This window comes from Stegostoma tigrinum, chromosome 5 (genome assembly GCF_030684315.1).
Source record: "Stegostoma tigrinum isolate sSteTig4 chromosome 5, sSteTig4.hap1, whole genome shotgun sequence".
Lineage (NCBI taxonomy): Eukaryota > Metazoa > Chordata > Chondrichthyes > Orectolobiformes > Stegostomatidae > Stegostoma > Stegostoma tigrinum.
Genome location: NC_081358.1, coordinates 122,851,517 through 122,877,183, shown reverse-complemented (window position 1 = coordinate 122,877,183; position 25,667 = coordinate 122,851,517). Strand labels below are relative to the sequence as shown.

The following is a 25,667-nucleotide window of genomic DNA, read 5'->3' as shown; positions in this document are numbered from 1 at the left end:
CATAGGATGCTTATTTAAATGGTGACAATGCCCTCTTGAATGTCCCAATTGAACCCGTCTCCACCACACTTCCAGGCAGAGCATTCCAGATCATAAATACTCACTGAGTGGAAAAAGTTTTGCTCACCTTCCATTGGTTCTCAATCCATTTATGAGTGGGAACATTTTCTCCCTAGTCGCTCCATCTGGAGCTCCCCACGACTTCGAAAACCTCAATCAAATCTTTTCTTCATCTTCACATTTCCAACCATTCAGAATCACAGAATGTTACAGCATGGAAGGGGGCCATATGGCCCGTCGTGTCAGCACTGGCTCTCCAAACAAGCATCATTACCTGGAGCTGGGTTCCTGCCTTTTCCCCCATATACTTGGCCTCTATTTCTAGCTAAATAGCCATCCAGTAACCCCTCCTGAATGCCTCAAAGGATTCTGCCCTCCACCACCCTGTTCCTGACTTGGCAAGAACTGCAGTACAGCAGTACTTGATTTTCTGAAAAAGAGGAATCGAACTGTACAACGCCGGAGTGAAACCACACCTGGAGTTTCCATGAGCAATTCACCTTAGGGAAGATATTTGGCATTGGAACTTTGAAGGTGAAAGGACTATTTGATTTGGGGTTTTCGTGGTTATTTCTAATGGAGCCCACAACTTATTAGATGCAGCTCTTTTAGGAGGGAAATGAGGAAAGATTTCATAGAAACATAGAAACTAGGAATAGGAGTAGGCCATTCGGCCCTTCAAGCACCCTTGACCAGTCAATATGATCATGGCTGGACCTCTGATCACACTTTCTCCCCTTGATGCCTTCAAAATCTAAAGAAAACTATCTCGCTGACACACAAAAGATGGTAAAAGTTTGGAACAGAAAGTAATTCATGCTGAATCAGTTGCAAATTGTTTGGTTAGCCAAAGGTATTAAGGCTTATGGGACACAAGTGGGCTTCAGGAGTTAGGTCACAGATTGACCATGAATAGTGGGACAGGGTGAAGGGGCTGAATGGCTTCTTCTTGGCCCCATGTTCCCTTACAAACATTTAACCAGTGCATTTAATTTTGCAAAAACTAAACAAGTTGGGATGCTACTCACTAGAGCTTAGAAGGATGAGGAGTGATCTCATTGAAACATATAGGATTCTTAAGGTGCTTGACGAAGGTCAGTGCTGAGAGGATGTTTCCCCTCACTGGAGCATCTCAGACCAGACGGCGCCGTCCCAAAATAAAGGGGCACCAATTTCTGACTGAGATGAGGAAGAATTTCTTCTCCTCGAGTGTTGCCACAGAGAGCTGTGCAGGCAGAGTCCTTGTGTACATTTAAGACTGAGATAGATAGGTAGATAGATAGAAAGATAGACAGACGGATACATATATAGTTAGATTCTTGTTCAATCAAGGCATCAAGGATTAGAGGGAAAGGGCAGGAAAGTGGAATTTCGGATTAGGCATGGTCCTATTGAATGACAGAACAGACTCAAGGGGCTGAATAGCATCTTAGGAGCACAAAAGCTGACGTTTCGGGCCTAGACCCTTCTGATGAAGGGTCTAGGCCTGAAACGTCAGCTTTTGTGCTCCTAAGATGCTGCTTGGCCTGCTGTGTTCATCCAGCTCCACACTTTGTTATCGCGGATTCTCCAGCATCTGCAGTTCCCATTATTTCTCAAGGGGCTGAATGGCTTTATGGTCTTATGAACACAGCCCAATCAATAATTTTGCTGCTTCCAGTTTACAATGATTTAATTGTTTCCCCTTTATTCGACAACAGAAGTCTTCTCTGAAGATATTATAAAGTCAGGAGTAGTTTCACTACAGTATTATCATTTTAACCTTCCATTTGACGTTTTCAATGACCAGTTCTGGACTGACCTACAAAAGTTGTTGCATTGGTGCAAGTGCTCCTTGCCATGAGAGATGCAGTGCTGAGCTTTGGTCTCCTGTTCCAATCATTTGGATGGAACTGAAAGACCCTACAGAACAAATTACAGAAAAGCAAGGCGTTCCGGTGTCCAATAGTCCAATGACAGCCAATAACACCCCCCAAAAAAGCTAACTAATCATAGCTGTAGCACATTTTGTAGCACTCTCACCACTGAGTCAAAAAAATCACTGAATTGAGTGCATAACAGACTGAACCCTCCCAGCATAGTAATAAGAGATTGCTGTACTGTTGGAGCTGTCTTCCTGAAAGGATGATTGAGTCAGAAAATCTTGTTACATTGAGGTAATAATTGTATATTCACTTCTGTTGGTACAGCCTCCAGGGCTATGGACCAAGAGCTGGAAAATGGAATTAGTAGATCTTTGTTAGCTGGTGCAGTCACTCTGGGCTGAATGGCCTCCTGTCTGTAAATGTCTATGGGCCTGAAATATTAAATCCATCTCCTAGCTGATAGATTTAAAGGATCCTATAGCATTATTTTGCAGAAGATGCCCTTCCGGATAGTCAGCCCCTCCCCATCAACACCTGAAAATTAAAATAATGTATTTATTAAAACATTGCTGTTTATGGGAGCTTGTTGTGTGCAACATGGCTATTGCATTTCCTGCTTTAGAAGAGCAACTAATGGTCAAAAAATACTTCATTGGCTATTAAGTGCTTTGGGTCATCTAGATATCATGAAAGCTGCTCTAGATATAATTTATCTTTCTGGGTCACTGTCTGCAGCGTGTCCTCTATGTCTACCTATGTAAGGAGGAATTACTTCTCTCAAAGGGTCACGAATCTGTGGAATGTTCTAACACAAAGCAACTGTAGATGCTGGGACACTGAATAAATTCAAGGAGGAGATAGATAGAATTTCATATCATAGTGGGATGAAGGGTTATGGAGAGTGGGCAGGAAGGTGGAGTTGAGGCCAAGATGAGATCAGCCTTGATCGTATAAAATGGTGGAGCAAGCTTGAAGGGCTGAAAGGCCTACTCCTGCTTCTAGTTGTTGTGTTCTTGTGGTCTTCAAGCAAGAAGAAAGACTTTCATTGAGGTAGCACCTTCTACTAAGGTGACATCCCAATGTTTCTTACAGTCAGGATAGTTTGGAAAATCTGGGCTTCTTTCTGCTGGAGTGGTGAACACTACGGGGTGAATTGACTGAAGTGTATAAGATCCTAAACAGTGATAATGTGGCTGTGGGCTCCATCCGGAAATATGAGGCAATAGTTTTCAATTTGGGGTTGACCTTTTCAGAACAGTGATGCAGAGAAATCTTTTCTCTCAGAGGGTTGTGTGAATTTGGACTCAGAGAGTGATGGAGGAGGGGTTGTTTATTAGTTTTGAGAGAGAGGTGGATGGATTCTTAACTTAAAAAACAGGGAATGCTGGAGAAGCTCAGCAGTTCTAGCTGCACTTGTGGAGAGAGAAACAGAGTTAATATTTTGAGTCTAACAGGTTTCCTCTTCACAGCTCCAGAAAGAGAGTACCATGCCCCTCATTCAGCCAACTCCCATCACTCTGCCCAAAATCACCCCCAGTGCCTGCACTGAAAACACCATTGGCCAGCACGTTAGAGATAATGGGAACTGCAGATGCTAGAGAGTCCAAGATAACAAAATGTGGAGCTGGATGAACACAGCAGGCCAAGCAGCATCTCAGGAGCACAAAAGCTGACGTTTCGGGCCTAGACCCTTCAAGAGATGAAGGATCTCGGCCCGAAACGTCAGCATTTGTGCTCCTGAGATACTGCTTGGCTGGCTGTGTTCATCCAGCTCCACACTTTGTTATCTTGGCCAGAACATTAAGTGTCTTGCCACTGATTGTACCAAACCGAAGAATGTGATACAGACAACAGTAACAATTAGATAAATTGTCCCAAATACTGCTCAAGAACGACAGTCGACATTGAGCCACATTGAGGATAGATCAGGACAACATTTTAAAAGCTTGGCTGAAGAGGTAGGCAGGAAGTGTCTTAAAGGAGAGAGAGTTGAAGGAGCTGAGTGATTGAATTCTAGAGCTTAGGGCAGAATAGCTGAAGGCACAGCCACAGTGGTGGAGTGATTAAAATCAGGAGTGCTTAGAAGTTCTGAAAGTATGAAGCACCATGGTGGGCTGGACGCAATTGCAGAAATTGCAAAGAGGAAATGTCACCACCAGTTTTACACCACAAAATGCAGGAACAAAAGATGTGGAACCAAAGTGCTTAGTTCCTCAGGGTCTATCAAATGCCTGGTTAAGCTGGCCATTCATTTTTGGTACTCTACCCTTCTTTTGTTACACGTTAAGGAACAGAAACATAGAAAATAGGAGCAGGAGAAGGCCATTCAGCCCCTCTAAGCCTGCTCCACCGTGATGCATGATCATGGCTCATCACCAACTCAGTCCCTGTTCCCACTTTCTCCCCATATCCTTTGATCCATTTAGCCCTGCATACATCACCTTCTTGAAAATATTCAATATTTTTCCCTCAACCACTTTGTGTGGCAGGGCATTCCACAAGCTCAACATTCTCTGGGCAAAGGCATTTCTCCTCATCTCAGTCTTAATTGCCTTCCCCTATATCATTAAACTGTGACCCCTGTGGTTTTGGACTCCTCTGTCATCGGGAATACCCTTCCTGGATTTACCCCCATCTCATCCTGCTAGAATTTTATTAGTTTCTATTAGATCTCCCCAGACATTCCTCTAAACTCCAGTGAATAAATTCCTAACCAATCGGGTCTCTCTTCATGTTCCAACATCCCAGGCATCAGTCTGGTAAACCTTTGCCACACTCCCTTCATAGCAAGATCATTCTTCCTCAGATGGGGAGTCCAAAACAGCACACAATACTGCAGGTGAGGTCTCACCAAGGTGCTATACAATTGTAGCAAGACATTTCTACTCCTGTACTCGAATCCTCTTGCTGTGAAGGCCAAAATACCATTTGCCTTCTTCACATACCTGTTTACTTTCAGCGTCTGGTGTATGAGGACAGCCAGGTCTCATTGCACCTCCTCTTTTCCCAAACTATTGCCAGTTAGATATTCTGCCTGAGATAGCAGCAACTGCAAATGCTGGAGAATCTGAGGTAACAAGGTGTAGAGCTGGATGAACACTGCAGGCCAAGCAGCATCAGAAGAGCAATATCCTAGATATTCTGCCTTCTGATTTTGCTACCAAAGTGGACAGCCTTGACATGTATCCACATTATACTTCATCCTAACATGCACTCAACTTGTCCAAATCGCACTTGAGCATTTCTGCATTTGCCTCACAACAAACCTCCCCGCCCAGCATTGGTCGTCTGCAAGAGGAGCACATTTAACACAAAGAATTCATGAATTTTTCAGGTGCTGGTCCTTTGTAGGGAACCAACAGGAAGGTCGGCAGGAACTGTCCATTGGTGAGGGATGTGAAAGAATGGGGACCATCGAACATGAATTCCTTCACGCCCTGGGATTCTGGCATGAGCAGTCACGAGCTGATCGTGATGACTATGTCACCATAGTCTGGGACAGGATTGAAAATGGTAAAGAGTGACGATTGTACCCCGAGACAGTCAGGAAGAGCAAGGTTGTCACTGCTGATACAAGACAATTTCTTCATGAATCCTTTTGTTGCTTTTGACTCAGGTAAAGAACACAATTTCAATAAATATAATGACAAGGAAAGCAGTGACCTCAACATACCCTATGACTACACCTCAGTGATGCACTACAGTTCCACAGCATTTAATAACGGCACTGAACCAACAATCATCACCAAGATTGCAGAATTCGATAACGTGATTGGACAACGGTTAGACTTCAGCGATTATGACGTTCAGAAACTCAACCGACTCTACAACTGCAGTAAGTTCCAGTGGTTTTGGACGTAATAGAGTGCATTTGGAATTTGCAGTCAGTTAACAAAATCTAAAGCAAATTAGAAGTGCAAAGACTGAGATTTCACCAGGTCAGGTTACAAGCAATCACCAATTATCCACAACGCAGTGAATAAAATGTCACGGTTGTGTTGCGAGAACGGGAATCCAAATGTCACACATGGATTCATGACAAGGGCAGCACAGACTTTAAATCTGGTGAATAACTTTAATATTAAAGAACTAGAGTTGGTAATAGTGACCATGAAAATAGTGAGCTGTCATATTTTTTCTATTCATTTTCTGGGATGTGGGTGTCACTGGCTGGGCCCAGCATTTCTTAACTATCCCTAATTGGCTCTTGAGAAGGTGGGGGATGAGCTGCTTTCTTGAACCACTGCAGTCCCCCTGCTGTGGGTTGACCCACAATGCCCTTAGGGAGGGAATCCCAGGATTTTGACCCAGCAACACTGAAGGAATTGCGATACATTTCCAAGTCAGGATGGTGAGTGGCTGGAGGGGAACTTGGAGGTGGTGGTGTTCCCATGTATCTGCCACCTTCGTCCTTTTAGATGAAAACTCATCCTCATCACCAAAGACCTTTAGTGAAGGAAATCTGTCATCCTCATTTGGTCTGGCCAATGTGACTCCAGACCCACAGTGATGAGCTTGAGTCTTAATGGTCTAGCAAGCTTCTCATTAGTTCATGCGATGTAAATGTTGCTGGCCAAGCCAGGTTTCATTGCACATCACTCATGAAGATTTAATGAATTATCTTCTTGAATCGCTGCAGTCCATGGGCTGTAATTATCCCCCCACACTAACATCAAGAAGCGATTTCCAGGATTTTGACCCAGTGTCACTGAAGGAATGGCAATACATTTCTGTGATGGTGAGTAGCTTGGAGGGAAACTTTCAGGGGTCGGAGTTCCCATGTATCTGCTGTCCTTGTCCTTCTAGATGGAAGTCATCGTGGGTTTGGAATGTGCTGCCTGAGGAACTTTGGTGAATTCTGCACAGTACAGTGTAGATGGTACACACTGCTGCTACTGATTTAGAGATAGTAGCATTTGATGATCAAGGGAATGGCTGTTGAATAGAAGGTAGGAGATGTGCTGCCAATTAGACAGCCTGCTTTATCCTCAACAATATTGAGTTTCTTGAACAAAAACAGAAGTTTCTGGAAAAGCTCAGATGGTCTGGCAGCATCTGTGAAAGAAAAAACAGGGTTAACGCTTTGGGTCCGGTGAACCTTCCCCAGAACAGTTTTTATTCCTGATTAACAACATCCGCAGTTCTTTCAGGTTTTATTGAGTTTCTTGAATGTTGCTGTTGCTGCATCCATCCAGGCAAGTGGACAAAACACAAGGTTAGAGATCAGCCAGAGCATCATGTGTGGAACACAATTCAGAGGATTGGCAATTGTTGAAACAACGAAGCAGAGTATTGATTCAGATAATGACAGAATAAAGGTCAATTCTGACTGAAAGTAAAGTTATGAGTAGAAGTTACACATTGGCACTTTTGGGGGGAAAATAGCATTCAGATTGGCACACAGCATTCCTGACGTCAAGTGCTTGATCTCAATGTTGAGTCCAGCTCGCTTCGGTGGAACACAGCAGCTGGTGATGGACAGAAAGGGGAGCATTAGGACGAGATGGTGAATTGAAATGGCCAGTGACTGGGAGATCAAGGTTATGTTTGTGGAATGAGCTGAGGTCACCTGGTCTATGTTTAATCTCACCGGTATGGAGGAGACTGCATTCTGAGCAGCAAATATAGGGGACAGAGTAGAGGTGGAAGCCCTCGTAACATTGAAGAAGTATTTAGATGTGCACTTGTGATGTCAAGGAATACAAGTGTATGGGCCCAGTGCTGGGGAATAGGATTGGAATAATCAGGTGGCTGTTTTCGACCATTACAAACTTGATGGGCTGAAGGGCCTTTTAGTGTGCTGTACACCTCTATGGATCAATGAGACTAGATGAATTGCTTGTTGCAAAGAAGACCAACTCAAACTGGAGAAACACTGAGAGAATGCAGGGAAAAACAGTTAACGTATTGATTCCCAGTATGACTCTTCTTCAGAACATATTTGACCCGAATCATTAAGGCTGTTTCTCTCTCCATAGACACTGCCAGTACTCCAGCGTTCTCTGTGCTTGTTTCAGATTTCCAGCATCTGCAGGATTTTGCCTTTATTGAGCCTGGAGAACATCATTTTGCAACATCTGGCTTCTGAGTCACAAAGTTGTGAGTTCAAGTCCCACCAGAGCAGAATTAGTGAGGCTGAGTCAGAGATGCTGCCTTTCTGATAAGATGTTAAACCACGGCCCTCCTTTCTCTCTCAGGTCAGTTATAGTCCTGTAGTTCTGGATTCATGTGAAGGCTCAGACCAGATGGTGGGTCGCTCTTCTTCAGAATTTTAGTGAACCAGACGGGTTTTTAATAATGACTAATGATATTCTCAAGGTCATCTTTACTGTCACTAGCTTTATAAGTTCCGATTTATTAATTGAATTTAAAGACAGAAACTAGCAGCAGGAGTAGGCTGAGGTCCTGCTCCATCATTCAATATGATCAGAAATGATCTTTCATCTCAGTGCCACTTGAAATCCTACTAGCAGATGTGGTGAAATGGAACCCATGGCCCCCAGGTCAGTAACTGGAGCCTCTCAGGGGATAGGGTGCATCTGGGTGGGATGGTCTTTGGAGGGTTGGTGTGGACTTGATGGGCTGAATGGCTTTCTTCCACACTGTAGGGTTTCTATGATTCTGGATTAGCAGTCCCATGCAGTTACCACTAGGGCGCCAATTCCCAAACTAAGACATCCACTGAGTTTTTCCTTACACTCTCTCAGTGTTTCTGAGTTGGTCTTCTTTGCACATCCTAAAACATTCTCAATGTTATGAATAAGAGCAGCAGCTTTATCCTGGCCAACCCTTAACCCTCGATCATCATCAACAAAAACTGTTTGTCTGGCCATTATCCCATAGCTGTTTCTGGAAGCTTGCTGTGCACAAATGACTACAACAGTGACCACCTTACAAAAAGTATGCCATTGATGTTAAATTTGTTCGGGATGTTCTGCTGTCAGCGTGAAAGGTACCAAATAAATGAAAACAGCCTTTGTCGTAGTAAAGAATGAACTCACCTTTCTGCTTTTGTTTCCATCTTAGCATCCTCTCTTAGCTTTCTGGATCGGTGCAGCTTTGAGCTGGAGAGCATCTGCGGCATGATTCAAGTTCCAGACAACAGGGTCGTTTGGCAACGTGTTAACCAAGCCCTGCCTGGGCCTGACCAAGACTACACCAACATGGGTGATTGCGCAGGTACAGTCACATCCCTTTGTAAAACGTTTCATCAGGAATCACATTTCCCAACCTAACTCATGGCAAGCAAGTGCCCACAATGGAAATCAGCAGCACTTCCTCTTCGCAACAGTTGACATTAGATTGGCATTCAGTCAGAGGATCCCTTTGGTGCATTTGAGAAGTGGAAATCTGAATCCTACATTCCTGAAGAGCATGTAAAGGCCATTCAGCCCTTTGAAGTGCATGCTTTGACAGAGCCAGGTAATTAGTTCCACTCTCTTTGATGCAACAGGGTTGTATCAATTTAAGGGGAGGTGCTGACTGAGTGGCATTATCGCTGGACTGTTATCCAGAGGCCCAGTATCAAGCCACTCAATTCAGGGAGTAAACAGGGACAGATAACAAATGCTGGCCTCAACATCACCTGCATCTATGAAAGAATAAAGGGGAAACAAAACACCCTGAACCATAGTTCCACTGTTGAATACAATATTCCAAATCAGACTTATGATGGTGTGTAGTGGTAGCGTCTGGTAATCCTGACACTCCCAGGCTAACGTTCTGAGGACAGCAGCTCAATTCTTACCATGCCAACTTGAATTCAATCAATAAAATCTAGCTTAATGATGAACATATAATCCCTGTCAATTGTTGTGAAAACTATTTGATTCACTCATGCCTTTTAGGGACCGAAATCTGCCATCTTTACCCAGTCTGGCCGACCTGTGAGCCACAGCAGTATGGTTGATTCCTGATTGCCTTGGGGGTAACAAATGCTGGTCCAGCCAGTGACACCTACATCCCATGAACAAATTTTTACTAAGTTAGCATAACTCCCCTGCTTTTTATACATAATATTCGGTTAACTGAAATAGTCAGAAGTCACTTCACCTGATGAAGGGGCAGCCCTTCGATATCTTGCGATTTTTAATAAACCTGGTGTCATGTGACTTCTGACGTTATCCACCCCAGTCCCACACCAGCACCTCCACGTTATGGCTACCAATGAATATAGCGGTGGCTTTGTTAACCAAACACTTTAATTCTGTTGTTTGGCAGGTATCGGGTACTTCATGCATTTTAGCGCCAATCAAGTCGGTGAGAGTGCTCTACTGGAAACTCGAATCTATTACCCGAAACGCGGCTTTCAGTGTCTGCAGTTTTACTCCTACAACAGTGGGAGTGTGAACGATGAGCTGAACATCTGGGTGAGGGTTTACGACGAAACTAACCCCAATGGTACCTTAACGAAAGTCAATGCAGTGAAAGGTAGGTGACTAAAGGTCAAAGAATGAGCTTCACATCATTTAAAAATGTGCAGCCTGCAGGACGGTATAACCCTGACAGGATTACAAGTTAAAAATAAACAATACCACCTCTTTCTCAAATATAATTCACAGCTCCAGGCCATAGATGTGCTTTATGCTACAGAGGACCGGCATCCTTTCTGGTAAATCATCAGATTTTGAATTCAAAACCCACTCCAGATACTAACCTGAAGAAGTTACCCTCCTCCCTCCGGACCAACCTCAGGGAATCTCTCTCCCATTGCACCATCTTCGGTCCGCCTCCCCCTCTCTCCCTATTTATTCCAGAACCCTCACCCCATCCCCCTCTCTGATGAAGGGTCTAGGCCCGAAACGTCAGCTTTTGTGCTCCTGAGATGCTGCTTGGCCTGCTGTGTTCATCCAGCTTCACACTTTATTATCTTGGATTCTCCAGCATCTGCAGTTCCCATTATCGCAGATACTTCACTGTCTGATTGAGCAGACAGGCCTCCTCAAAATGTTTTTAAGAAGATAGCCTAAACCCTAATGTTTTCTTATTTTAAAGACAAATGTGAAGAGCCTGTTCAAGATGCAGTGTGGCTGGTTAAACTAATCAACTTTAAGCAAAACGCAATTTATTTAAATACTGTAGTAAAATACGACCAAAGAAAGAGGAATTTGGAATAACTTAATTCTACTGGAAAACTTAACAGACTAATAGATATTACTAATTAACTGTTCCAATGCAGCAACTTCTCATAAACACACCTCTTGGCAAAAACTCAAATTCAGACACCAATTCTCACATGCAGTCCTCCAATCCAGGAGGAAAGAACATGGAGAAAATTTAGAAAGAACAGCAGCCAGGAAATATTCACAGAAGCTACCAACTCAGTTGAGACCCCAAAAGTTTCTGTTTAAAGATAAACGCAAGAACCAAGAAATCCTGATGTCTGAGAGCTGGCCAGACCCATTCAGGCTGTTTAACAAAAAACCCAGGGTCTCCCAAGCTGTTGAATTACTGGTACTGTAGGCTGCTCGGTGCCTTTGATTTATAACCTTTCTTCAAAAAAACACCAGAACAAAATAACTTCTTAAACACACAGCCTCGTGACATCTGTAATAATCAATGAATGCCCTGGTGTGATATTTAGTGAGTAGTGGAAAGATGTGAATGTCAACTGAGATGTTTAACTGAAGCTCCTCTTTGCAATTTGTGGGATCATTTTGAGAAAGAACAGGGGAGATTTCCCCAATGTTCTGGCTAATATTTAATCTTCAACCAACATTGCAGAAAAAGGTTATCTGGTCACTGTCAGATTTCAGTTTTAAAACCTTCTAACTCATTAAAGATTTAACAGCATCTTAGATTTGTTTAGTAGATCCTCATCAGTGGTGTGTCCCTTTGATTTTTTACTGATAAATTCTCTGTCTGATACTATCTCTCTCACTAACATCTGAAGAAGGAGCAAGTTCCGAAAGCTTGTGTTTTCAAATAAACTTGTCAGACTATGACCTGGTGTTGTGTGATTTTAACAATGGATATTTTTGTTAACCATAATATTGAGGCACACGGGCAAAGGTAGCTATAGAGCTTGGTTGTAGATCAGTCTTGCACTCATTGAGTTGTGGAAAAAGCTGAGGCACCAAATGTAAATAATTGGTAGCAAATAAAATCAAAAAACACTAATGACCAATCCAAATATCATGCCTTGAAGTTCTTTCAATGGTTGTGGGGAAAGAGAAAGGGGAAATTTGGAGGCAGTCCAAAAATACATCACATTTAAACAAATACGGGTCAAGTCAGGAGTGTGATGGAATACTCCCCATTTGCCTGGATGGGGTGCAGCTCCATCAACTCTCAAGATACTTGACACCCTCCAGGACAAAGCAGTCCACTGTTTAGCACCACATCCTGAAACATCCTCTCCCTCCACCACTGGCACTCAAGAGTGTACCATCTATAAGATGCACCATTGCAACTCACCATGGCTTCTTAGACAGTACCGTCCAAACCCACGACCATTCCCATCTAGTAGGGCAAGAGCAGCAGAGACATGGGAACACCAACACTTACAAGTCCCCAAGCAAGACACTCACCATCCTGACTTGGAAATATATCACTGTCACTGGGTCAAAATCTTGGAATACCCTCCCTCACAGCATTGTGGGTAACCCTACACCCCAAGGCCTTCAGCACTTCACGAAGGTGACACACCAACACCCTCTCTCAGGTAATTCGGTACGGGCAATAAATGCTGGCCCAATCAGCAATGCCCACACCCTATTGGATGAATTAAAAAAAAAGATTTTGAGTGTGTAAAAATTGACAATAACACACTGTTCAACACACACAATCCTTGTACAATTGCAACACAGCGACAAACAGAAATTGCAGGAAAAGCTCAGCAGGTCTGACATCTGTGGAGAGAAAGCAGAGGTAATATTTCAGGTTCATCGACCTTACTTCAGGGACAATGATAATGGACCTACTGGCTAATCTTAGCGATCAATCTTCATCCATTAGTTTGCATCGAGTCCAGAAATTGAGTTATTTCATTACTAGCAGAGATCGTGCCAGTGTATTTTCCAGTAATGTTCCTTGATTTTGGGAGGTCAGACCTCTTAGAGCCAAAGCACTCAAAAATTCAAAGCAGCACTAAGATTACAAGAAAATATTTCTGAAACCTGCTTTGTTTCCTTGAACAGGTGCAGATCTGAATTATTGGCAACTTCACCATATTAGCCTGGCTGTCTCCAAGAAGTTCCGTGTTGTGTTTGAAGGAGTGAAAGGGGCAGGCAGTTTGACTGGAGGAATCTCCATCGATGACGTCAACCTCTCGGAAATGCATTGCCCCACCCATGTGTGGCATATCAAGAACTTTACCCGCCTTTTAGACTCTAGTCCCTCGGGGGTGGATGGCATAATTTACAGTCCGAGATTGTCCTCGAGCGAGGGGTACGGATTTCAGATTAGCCTGTATGTGAATGGAACAAGCAGTCGCCCCTCCTACCTAGCTGTGTATTTCCACTTGGTCAGCGGACCTAACGATGACAATTTGCAGTGGCCATGCCCATGGAAGCAGTGCACAATGTTGTTGATGGATCAACATCCAGATATTAGACGGCGCATGTCCCATCAAAGAAGTGTCACCACAGACCCTGAAGAAGGTCAGGGAACATCCTTATCAGTCCTTCTGCATTCGCTTCCAATTTTGGCTGTCCATGTTAACTGTGGTATGACTTTGCTTTACAGCCTACCAATCATCCTACTTTTGGGACAGACCTGACAAAGTCGGAGTTTTAGTAACAGATACTGATGGCACCAGGTACTATCGGGGGCCTGGAAGTGGGACCAGTGTATTTTTATCCCACGAGAGGTTGAAAAGCAGAGAGTTTATCAAGGGAGATGATGTCTACTTCCTGTTGACCATGGAAGGTATGATTCTATATTCTAGCCATTTTTGCATCCTTCTGCACCAGAACAGTTATATGGTGAAAAAGAATTAAAATTTTGCTGAAAGGGCAATCACGCTGCTGAAGATTTTGGTCTTGTGTCCTTCAAGAATGTCAATTTCAAACCATTTATACAGTACAGAGAGGTTCCAGCTGGTTGGCAGTCACCTCAGATTTGATTGAGGTGTTGCCAGAGAGGAAGCAAAATGGAACGATAGGCTCCCACATTCCAGGGTATTTCAGGGTCAAACATTTTCCTTTTCTATGCGTAGAACAGGACACTTGGCGCGAATGTATGGTACTTTTAGAAAGGGTAAATGACTGATCTTATGGGGCTGATTGGTTTTCTTAAATTAGTTCTCGGTATTACTGTTAGCACACTTGGATTGTTCCCCAACTGTTGCCCAGCACCAGAATCACATCTCATGGCAAATATGTTGGTATGCGTTTTACCAACATGGACTCAGCCAGCCTGTGCTTGCAAACCCAGAATAACGCCACTCCAGTTGGATATGTATCCATGATTGGAAAACTTGTTGAACAATGCCAAGTATACTAACACTAACACTAAGAACCAATTTAAGATCATCAGCCAAACTTGTAACACTGTTCATTTATGGTTACTAGAAAGAACATATTTTTATACGTGTACTCTGCAAACTAAAGGAATATTTTCAAGCCTCAAGACATTTTGTGAAGTTATATGCAGGAGATTGAGCAGCTCTAGCTCCGCCTTGGTTCTGACAAGTCAATGCCCCAGCTACTGACAATCTGAGTTGATTTGACAACCAATCAGGAACCCTTTCCCATGTGATTCAAGCATTTCAAAGCAGGTAATGAGAAAAGGCTGTCAAACTACTTAAATCAGAAGAGCATCTACCAAATATCACCTGGGTATAACGAATTTCACCAGGGTCGAACCCAAATTGCCCTAATGTGTTTACTTTGTCTTGACATAAAGCCAACAATATAAAACAACCTTATCCATTAACACCACAGCGGCCTGCCACACAGTTTGCTCAAGTCAGAGATAGTCACATGTCTTTTGAGCAATGATGTGTCTGTTCCAAAATGACTTTCTGACCCTTTCAAAAAGAAATTGCAGAACTGACCAAAATCTCTTTGCTTCTATCTTAAAATCCAACTTCCAAAGAAAGACGACAATTTCTTAGGTAAAGGTAAAGCCACCAACGTGCCGCCCTCTCATTTAAGAGAGACAACTGGTTGTGGTTTAACCTGAGGGTCACCATGTTTCGGTGAAAGGGAGAGGTTGGGAAGGAGAGACTTTCATAGTAACCTCAGCTGGTTCAGGATTCAGGCCCACATCGTGCATTCCGCATCACAAACTAGCCATCCAGCCAACTCCTTCACAGTTATTTATCAGTACACCTTTAATTACATTATATTAAAGTGAAATTGCATTAAGTCAGACATGACGGCTGCACATACTTCACCTCCTGAAACTTGGTGTGGATTTCATGCTCCCCTTGTGGTAGCTGCACAGCTGTTGAACTCACAAAATGCCCACGAATGTTCAATCCACATCCTACAGGCCCAGCCCTGCCGCAGGTTTCCCAGTGAGGGAAATGATCTCAGCAGCCTGCCTGCTTGGGATAATAGAAGCCACAAAGTCAAGAGCACAAGCTAGTCTGGCAACCATTGGGAGCTTACTGGTGTATAAGACGGTTAGTGCCTGAAAGGGTGCCTGAGGGGCCTGGCCCATCAGAACATAAAGCAATGTTCCAGGGAGGTGCTAACCATTGCTGTACCAGTCTTGTGTTTGTTACAAAGCCATGTGAGAGTATTTTAGCTGTAATAATTACCCTGTTCAGAGCTGTTATTGCACACCTCTGGATCAGGGGGGAAGGGGGACTCGAATCTGAGAGATAGTGGAATTACCACAAAAGCATGTCTTTTCAGCTGTTATGATACATAGGTTGTACCTGATGTCTCAGAAGGGACCATCATGAGACCTCAGATGTCATGAATAAAAACCAAAAGAACTGTGAATGCTGGAAATTAGGGACAACAACAGAAGGTACTGGAAAAGCTCAGCAGGTCTAGCAGCTTCTGTGAAAGAGAAAACAGAGTTAACATTTTCCCAAAACATTAACTCTGATTTTCTCTTCACAGATGCTGCCAGACCTGCTGAGCTTTCCCAGCAACTTCTGTTTTTCTCTCAGATGTCATATCACTGCTTGAACAACCTCTGCCATAAACCTACTCAACCAACCCTGCCTATGACAGAAGCCTTTTCCTGGGAATCCTCCATCACACAATATTATCAGTTGTTGAAATCAATGCCAACGATCAGGAAGGATCTTGGTGGTGAATCTATCCCTCCCCCTACAGCATTACATATGGATGATCAGGATAATATAAGATTCGGGAGCAGTGGGACAGACCCATGGAAGGAATAATGGTAGTGAACCAGGGGTACTCCTCCCTCGTGGGGTCCCTGGCACCAGTCCCTGCAAAGCATTGCTGTCATCCTGGGTTAGCCCCTAGACTCCTCTCCTTCTGACGTGTCATGGCATCGAAACAGGCTCTTCAACCCACCGTGTCTGTGCCAACCAACAAACCCCAAACTACACTAATCTCATTTTCCTGCAATTAGTCTGTAGCCCCTGGCAGATTCAGTTCTCATTCAGATGGCTTCTTGAGTGCCTGCCTTCACCTGTCAGGCAGCACCTTCTCTGAGTGAAAATATTCACTCCCAGATCTCCACCAAACCACTTTCTCCTCTCTGTAAGCTTACACCTTCTGGTCTGAGATGGGGAAAGAGATTCTCACAACCCACACTTCTGGACACCTTCAATCAGATCCCTCCCTCAACCCCGGTATCCCTTCCCACTCCACTTTGCTTCCCAAACCATCAGCCCCTCAAGCACTGCTAAAAGTGGACTGCTAGCCCAGCACCAGTGATACGCCCCTGCCCCTGTAAAGCCACACCAAACTCCATGCACTAGAAACAGGCTTCAATTCCAGCCCCCTCTTGGTGGCACAGCTGGGGCAGGAAGGCTGCTGGTCACTTGTAGCTGGAGGCAGGATAGTTAGGGCCTGGGCAGCAGTAAATATCCTGCGGCTCAAATTGCCATGGATTGGCTGGCTCCTGTTGGCCAGGGCTGAGAGGATAGAGTCCCCATGGGCCGCCATTTTTCTCTCACCTCCCCTTTCTCTCTGTCCTTCCCTGCTTATACTGCCCAATCTCCGGAAACCGCGGGCATTTTGCTTTTTATTTGCGTTTTCGACGATGAATCACAGCGTTGAGAGTTGACAAGCCTTGTCCTCGGATCTTTTAGATGTATCCCATCTTGTTGGCCCTCAGCCAACACCATCAGTGCCAACTCCGTCAGTAACCACACACACGGTGACATCCACTCCTGGCGGCTCGACCACTCAGCCAGTGACTGGCGCCCCAGATTTGTGCGCTGATTTTAAATGCGAAAACAATGGCATCTGCGTCATATCTGATGGAGAACCCCATTGCAGGTAACACCTCCTGTTGTTGTTTCAGTGTGGGATGGCTTACAGTAACATTCTCGTTTGTAATGAGCAGAGAGGAGCTTTTATCCCAATAGCATCTTGCACTGGCACATGTCAGCCAATGACGTGTTTTTGGAGTGCCATCACTATGGTAATGTTGGAAATGGAGCGGCCAATTCGTGGACAGCAACTGCCCACAAGCAACAATGCGATTACGAGCAGATCGCATTCCTTTATCTACGGAGATAGTAGGTACTGCAGATGCTGGAGAATCTGAGATAGCAAGGTGTACAACTGGATGAACACAGCAGGCCAAGTAGCATCAGAGGAGCAGGAATTTCAGAAGAAGAGTCTAGGCCCAAAGTGTCGGCCTTCCTGCTCCTCTGATGCTGTTTGGCTTGCTGTGTTCGTCCAGCTCCACACCTTGTTATCCCTTTGTCTTCGGTGTTGATTAATGGCTAGGATACTGTGGGCCAACATATCCTCAAAGAGTGGCTCCAGACAAAGACAGCGAGAGAAGACCAGACCTTGGTTTGCTGCCTTAGGCCGAAGACAGCGGCTTCTTAGGGACTGTAGTTTCCCAACACCCCATTGGAGGGCAGGGATAGGTGGGACAGGGCTGGGGGTTGTGTCATCTTCCTTCCACTGCAGATGATTCCCCTCCCTGCCCAAGAGGCGGGACAGAAAGACAATTAGCCAATCACTGCAATGATTGTTCTGTCACTATATTCTTACTGGCCCACAGGACTGCTGTCTCATGAGAGAGAGAGACAACTGATGGTATAACCTGAGGGCCGCCACACCTCAGGGTGAGGGGACAGGTTGAGGAGGAGAGTTCTTCATGGTAACCGCAGCCGCTGATGGGAATTAAACCCATGCTGATGGCATCATACTCCTTCACAAACCAACCGTCCAGGCAACTGAGCTAAGACCCAACTGTGGAATTTTACTCCAGCCACAGCAACCTGCCACCCAAAGACTATCTGTTTCTTGGATACAGACTCAGTTAGGGGGGAGAGGGGGTGCAGAATAAAAGTCAGGGGTTCCCTGTTGCAAAGAACGGCTGTGCTCATGAGAGGCAGAGCAGGATCAAACAGCGGGCTTGCCGCCTCCAACCCCCAATTTGCTGATGGCGCCATTTGCCTCATGGAAATTGTCCAGGCTGGTGAGGCTGTTCCCTGTGAGGCAGGGAGGGGGTTCCCCTTGCGATTCCCAGCCTGCTTCAGCTGCCTGGGTGGGCCTGGCGGGAGATCCAGAGCCTGTGGAGTCACTCGCTGAGGCCCAGGATCACGTCTGCTCCCCCACGCTCCCCAATCTCCACAGGTACCTGAGTGAATGTCACCGCCCAGGGAAAACCCAGCTGTGTTAAGTCAGTAAGCGCGTTGCAGTAGACATCATTCAAAGCGAAAGAAGTTCCCTTCTGTACCCGCTCAGGACTGCACTGTCTGATCCGTAACTGAGGTGCTGCTTTCTCCAGGTGTCGAACGGGTGAGGATTGGTGGTATTCTGGTCAATACTGTCAGACCTACAGCAAACAGGAAGATACTGTGATGATAGCAGCAGTTTCTTCTGTCGTCGTGTTTCTGGCCATGCTGATAGTCACCGTGGTCACTGTTTACCATCTTAGACGGAAATATCGCAAGAAAGTGGAGAACAATAATCGAGAGCAAGGAACAAATCTAACCAACGTGAGTGTTTTGATGAAAACTGACATTTAAATGCATACTTTACTGGCGAATTACTATCTGTATTATTTTGCTTCAGCTGGCAAATCAATGACACAGAATAAAAAATAGGAGCAGGCCCCTCAACCCTTCCAGTCCACTCTGTTGTTCCATACAACCTACCGATCTCCACTTTATCACCTGCTCCCCATGTCCCTGGATTCCACTGAACCATGGAAATGGTACAACACAGAAGGGACTGTTTGGCCCATCTTATTCATACTGACCCAAAGACACCCAGATGCCCTTTCCAATCCTGTCTCCCGGCCCATGGCCCATAGCCCATAGCCCTGCAGCTTACACCACACAAGGTGCAGATCCAGGTATGTTTTGGAAGAGTTTAGGGTTGCTGCGTCCACCACTAACTCAGGCAGCGAATTCCCAGTCCATCCTCTATGTAAAAATGTCCCGTCTAATCTTTCTGCAACTTAGCTTGAATCTATGATCCCCTGGCTTTTGAACTCTCCGACAAGGGAAAAAGGTTCCTCCAGCCTACTCTATCTCAACCCCTCGCAATGTTGTATACCTCAATCACGTCACCCCTCAGCCCTCTCTGTTCGAAGGAAAACATATTCAACCTGCCCAACTCTCCACGTAGCTGCAATTCTCCAGCTCTGTCAGCATTCTAGCAAATCCTCTCTGTACTGTCTCCATAGGAATTACATTCCTTCATGTAATGTGGTGACTTATTTTTTTCATTCATGGGATGAGGGCATTGCTGGCCAGGCAGCATTTATTGCCCATCCCTAATTGCCTAGAGGGCAGTTACAAGTCAACCACATTGCTGTGGGTCTGGAGTCACATGTAGGCCAGACCAGGTAAGGATGGCAGATATCCTTCCCAAAAGGGCATGAGTGAACCAGACGGGTTTTTCCTGACAATCAGCAATGGTTTCACGGACATCATTAGACTCCCCTACTTCCTACCAACCACTTGTCATCAGCACATATACATTATTTTCCCAGCTACGATCAGTTCTGAAGAAGGGTCACTGGACCCGAAATGTTAATTCTGCTTTCTCTCCATAAATTCTGCCAAATCCTGCTCAGTTTCTCCTATAATCACTGTTCTAGTTACATTCACTTGCAACCTGCCATCCCTACAGTGAAACTGGCGAAGCTGTTGTTTTTTTCTGGCCATCCTGCGACCTACTCTGAATCAACACCCTCCCCACCTGCCAATACCACAGAGGCCCTGGGATAAGGACTCGGTTTTACTGGATCCTGGCCCAAATTCAACCCTTGAACCATGCACCAATTTTCCTCTGTAGCCCCGCAGCAGCAGGAAGGCACCCTAATCGACTCAATACCATGGCCTTCAGCAACTCATGGTTCTGGATGGGTGGATTTAGGCTGTAATTGCTGGCAAGACATTCCACTATTGCAGCATCAGAACCACGCTTGACTCCCTCCTCATTCAGCACTCACCAATGCCTTTTCGGTATAGTCACTGAATACAGAAGAGGAGTGGGCAATGCCAGCTTTAGTTTTCTTTTTGGATTTTGGTCCGGGGTGCACATTCCAACTTTTAGAATACTGCCTACAATTCTGGTCACCCTTCTACAGGAAGGATGGTGTTAAACTTGACAGAAGATTTACAAGGATGTTGTCAGGGTCCGAGAGTTTGAGATATAGGGAGAGGCTGAATAGGCTGGGGCTATTTTCCCTGAGTCACTGGAGGCTGAGGGGGTGACCTTATAGAGTTTATTGGAACCATGAGGGGTGTGAATAGGGAGAATAGCCAAGGTCTTTTCCCTGGGGGTGGGGGAGTCCAAAACTAGAGGGCATAGGTTTAAGGTGAGAGGGGAAAGATTTAAAAGGGACTTTAGGGGGCAACTTTTTCACACAGAGGGTGGTGTGTGTATGGAATGAGCTGCCAGAGGAAGTGGTGGAGGCTGGTACAATTACAGCATTGAAAAGGCATCTGGATGGGGTCACGAATAGGAAGGGTTTAGAGGGATATGGGCCAAATGCTGGCAAATGGGACCAAGTCAGATTAGGATATCTGGTCAACATAGACGAGTTGGACTGAACGGTCTGTCACTGTGCTGCAAGGCTCTATAATTACATCCTGCTCTCCTTTAACATTGAGGTTAACCCATTTAAACGGAATCATACCCTTCTGCTCCTTTGAAGTGATCTGTAACTTAGGCAATGCACCCATCTGGAAAGTATTTCTTGAGGGCTGGTGACCTGTCACCAAGTCCTCCTTTATGTCCAAATGTGTAGTACATGGCACTGACCCAACTCCCTCAGAGCCAGCTCTCAGAGTGAGCGGGATAACTGACCCTCCTGGTTATATCAGTCAGCCAGGGCTCCCTGATTGGGCCAGATTAACAACACCAATCAGGGAACTCAGATTCTATGAGGTCCAGGTGGCTGACCTCGTTACAATTACTACACATCTCGAGCAATCTATTGAACAGATTGGTTCCGATGAACAAATTGTTGATGATTTTCTAACAGTTCTGCTCAGTCTAAACCATTATTGTCTTCACAGCAAACCCCAATGTGAGAAAACAATACGAAACGGATTCCTCAGGCACTGGGAAAACACAGGAAGAGTCAAACAACAGTGATGGGAAACAAATCCTAATCAAATAATGAATGGTGTTTTTGCTTTGGGAATATTTCCCATTCTGTTTGAAAATTGGATTGAGTGAACATAGGTATTGGTTTTGAGATGAAACTGAACATTCAGCAAAGTATCAAAATTCTAAATAACGTAACAATGATGTCAGCTAGAAAAATACCAAAATATTTCACACTCCAGTTCATGGGCATTTATGAAGTTACATGATTGTATCTTCTTAATCTTCATTCAAGATTTACAAATGTACATAAAGTCAATGTTAGCTGTGATTCTATCCTGATTCTCAACTCGTCAATGAATTTTATGTGAGAGTACAATTACTGTGATTGCCTGTGACCTACTGTGCATTTAATTGTGCCAGCCAATTTCACGGATACTTATTAAAGCAGCAATTGACCCATCTTGTACTCATTGTTATTTGTTTGAGCTCATAAGCAGCCAACAGCTTTTAGGTGGTAGGCCAGTTTATTACACATCTCCTCATGACAAAGACTCACTGCTGCCATTCTCCTGAAGTGTCAGAAATTACACGTGCTGCTCCATCAGGTTTGAGAAAAGCCACCTCCCTGGTCCAGCTAGAAGAGTCACAGAACATAGAATACTACAGCGCAGTACAGGCCCTTCCGCCCTCGATGTTGCATCGACCTGTGAACCCAATCTGAAGCCCATCTAACCTACACTATTCCATTATCATCCATATGTTTATCCAATGGCCATTTAAATGCCCTTAAAGTTGGTGAGTCTACTACTGTTGCAGGCAGGGCATTCCACGCCCTTACTACTCTCTGAGTAAAGAACCTACCTCTGACATCTGTCCTATATCTATCACTCTTCAATTTAAAGCTATGTCCCCTCGTGCTCGCCAACACCGTTCGAAGAAAACGGCCCTCACTGTCCACCCTATCTAATCCTCTGATCATCTTGTATGTCTCTATTAAGTCACCTCTTAACCTGCTCTCTAACAAAAACAGCCTCAAGTCCCTCAGCCTTTCCTCCTAAGGCCTTCCCTCCAAACAAAGCAACATCCTGGTAAATCTCCTCTGCACCCTTTCCAATATTTCCACATCCTTCCTATAATTCAGCAACCAGAACTGTACCCAATACTCCAAGTGTGGCCCCACCTGAGTTTTGTACAGCTGCAACACGACCTCATGGCTCCGAAACTCAATCTCTATACCAATAAAACCTAATACACCATATGTCCATTGAAGTTAACAATTGTTCCACATAAGCAACTAGCTATATTGACATGATAGTTATTGTTGGTGGCACGGTCTATATGCCGAGTGTGAGCACTGACCCCCTACCTTATCCCTGCTGTATTCTCCCCTAGTGCCTCTGAGATAAGACCTGAACAGGTTCACATGCTGGTGACCCAAGGCTTTGTGAACATACGAAATAGGTGCAGACGTAGACCATTCAGCCCCTCAGCTCTGCTATTCAATAAGGTTGTGTGGTACTTCATGCTCCATTTCCCATCCACCCGTGATTTTTGTCTCACACAAATGTGTCCACCTCTGCCTTAGAAATATTTAATAACCCCTTCACCACTGCCATCTGAGGCAGAGAGCTCCAAACTCACATAACCCTTTGAGAGAAAGAACTCCCCTCATCTCTGTCCTTAAAGAGTGACCCTAAAGTTTAAAACAGTGTGCCTTTGTTCAGAACTCATCCACAAGAGGCACCATCCTTTCCTCATCTACTCTGTAAAGGCCAATCTGGAACTTATACATCTCAATCAAATCACTCCTCCCTCTCTAAACTCAAGTGGAAACACGCACAGTCCGTCCAACCTTTCCTCAGGAAACAATCCACTCCTTTTAGGTATCAGCCTCACAAACCTCCCTGAACCACGCTAATACATTTACATCCTTACTTCAATAAGGATACCAAAGGTATATGCAGTATTTGAGATATTTCTCACCATGTGTAACTGAAAACATTATATCCTTCTTATTGTGTTCAATTTCTCTCATATTAAGGATACCAACCCATTAGCCTCATGTTTAACTGTTGTACCTACCGGCTATCGGTTTGCAACTCATACACTTAGGCATCTAAATCCCTCCTCACCTTCAAATTCTGCAGTTGTTCTCCATTTAAATAACATTTGTCTTTGCATTCTTTACGTTCTCCCACCTTGTACACAATCTGCCAGATTTATGTTCATTCATTTGGTCTATCAATTCCCATCTGCATTTCCTCAAGTCTCCTTCACAATGTCCCCCTTCTTACTTGTTTTGGTATCATCTGTGAATCATGTCCTTGCTCCCTCATCTGAAATGTTGATGGAAATTGTCAATCATTGGGACCCCAAGACAGAGCCCTATGGTTCTCCGATCATTATCCTGTCAATCAAACACAGTCACACACTCTCTGTTATCCGCTAGCCAACCAATCTTCTATCCATGTTAACCACTCACCGCCATCTCCCCTCTTAGTTTACACAACGGCACCTTATGTGGCATCATGCGAAATGCCTTCTGGAAATTTAAGTAAATCAACAGGGTTTCTTTTACCCACAGCATGTGATGCTCCTTTAAAGAATTCCAATAAGTTGGTCAGAAGTTATTTCCCTTTGGTTAGACCATCTTGATTGCTCCCAGTTCCCTTGGATTTTTCCATGCGCCCAGCTCTAAGTTCCTCAGTGATCAATTCTGACACCCTCACCATGACTGACAGGTTGCCTCTTTCAGTCTCCATGATGTCCCTGGACTAGTAATCCAGTGAGCTGGGTTTCCACAAAGTCGTAAAAACCGGAAGAACCACGGATGCTGTAAATCGAGAGCAAAGACAGAAGTTGTCAGAAAAGAATCAGCAGATCTGGCAGCATCTGTGAAGAAAAAAAATCAAGAGTTAATATTTCAGGTCCGCTGACCACTCCCCGGAACTAGTTTTGAGCTTTTCCAGCAACTTCTGTTTTTGTTGTTGAGCTGAAGTCTTGTAGGAATCAGTTCAAATTCCCAACACAATAGTTGGCGGGTTTAGAGTTTAACTCGTAAATATAAAGTTTGTCTCGATAACAGGGATCATGACAATCATCATCAACAGTTCAGTTATGTCCTTCAGGGAAGGAAATTTGCCAAACTTACCCTGGTCTGGCCTACATGTGACTCCAGACCCACGGCAATGTGGTTGACTCTTAACTACGGTCTGAAACGGCCCTTGCAAGACACTCAGATCAGGGGCAATTGGGAATGGGCAAACAAAAGTTTATCTCAACGGCCCACCAAAAGAACACCTCTGGGTAAATGGCGGGAGGTGTGGAATCTGGGAACCAGGGCAGGGTCCCAATAGGTAGAATTCTACTGCACACTCTTCGGTGCGTCTGCCTCTCCAGCCCTAAAATTGCCCCTTTGTCCATTGCTGGGGCTGGAAGAGGAATGCCCTCAGGCATCTGTTCAAACAATAACCAAGAAAAATTCTCACAGGCCACAATCAGTCAATGAACCTGCAACTAGGCTTGATTGATCATGTAATTTGCTTTAATTTGTCAATGGATAGTTGACTGAAATGGAATGAAAACTGTCTTTCCATGCACTGAGTTACTTATTACATATGAAGTGAATCCACATCTTGGCCTCGGTTGCCACTAATGACTTATAAAATGTGTAAAGGAGCACGCAGCAAGTGTCCAATCCCCAGGACTGACAAGAGCAGGAATTCCTGCCTCAGACTGGGTGGTAAAGGAAATCTGGTCACATGGAACAGAGCTCCACCTGAGAGAGAGAAGCCAGTGACACAATGTGAGCGGATGTCTCCTGTCCCAACAACACTCAGGGAGCTTGACAGCAACTTGGACCCCTCTTGACTGACACCACGTTGACCTGCTGCTGGTTAGGCCTACCCTCACTCGAGTTTAGAAGCATAAGAGCAGAACTAAGATGTTAATAAAAGATTGGCAAAGCAGATGTAGAGAAGATGTTTCCCCTTGTGGGGCAATCTGGAATGAGAGGATAAGGGGGAATCAGATTTAAAACAGAGATGGGGAGGAATTATTACTCTCAAAGGGTCATGAATCTATGGTGCTCACTCCCCCACGGTGCGGGGATGCT

General features: G+C 44.7%; 1 protein-coding gene across 2 annotated transcripts in view; it reads left to right on the top strand.

Moving 5' to 3' along the window:
• The window catches only part of mep1ba (meprin A subunit beta a), a 39,536-nt gene extending 17,524 nt beyond the window's left edge, over positions 1-22,012 (top strand). For both annotated transcript variants that reach the window (XM_048528439.2, XM_048528440.2), the window contains 9 exons: positions 5,260-5,438; positions 5,542-5,760; positions 8,952-9,104; positions 10,146-10,355; positions 13,064-13,525; positions 13,611-13,793; positions 17,113-17,302; positions 18,774-18,984; positions 21,520-22,012. In XM_048528439.2, coding sequence (XP_048384396.1) covers positions 5,260-5,438; positions 5,542-5,760; positions 8,952-9,104; positions 10,146-10,355; positions 13,064-13,525; positions 13,611-13,793; positions 17,113-17,302; positions 18,774-18,984; positions 21,520-21,534 — 1,822 coding nt within the window. In that variant the 3' untranslated portion in view covers positions 21,535-22,012. The remainder of the gene's footprint in view (positions 1-5,259; positions 5,439-5,541; positions 5,761-8,951; positions 9,105-10,145; positions 10,356-13,063; positions 13,526-13,610; positions 13,794-17,112; positions 17,303-18,773; positions 18,985-21,519) is intronic.
• The last annotated feature ends 3,655 nt before the right edge of the window (positions 22,013-25,667 follow it).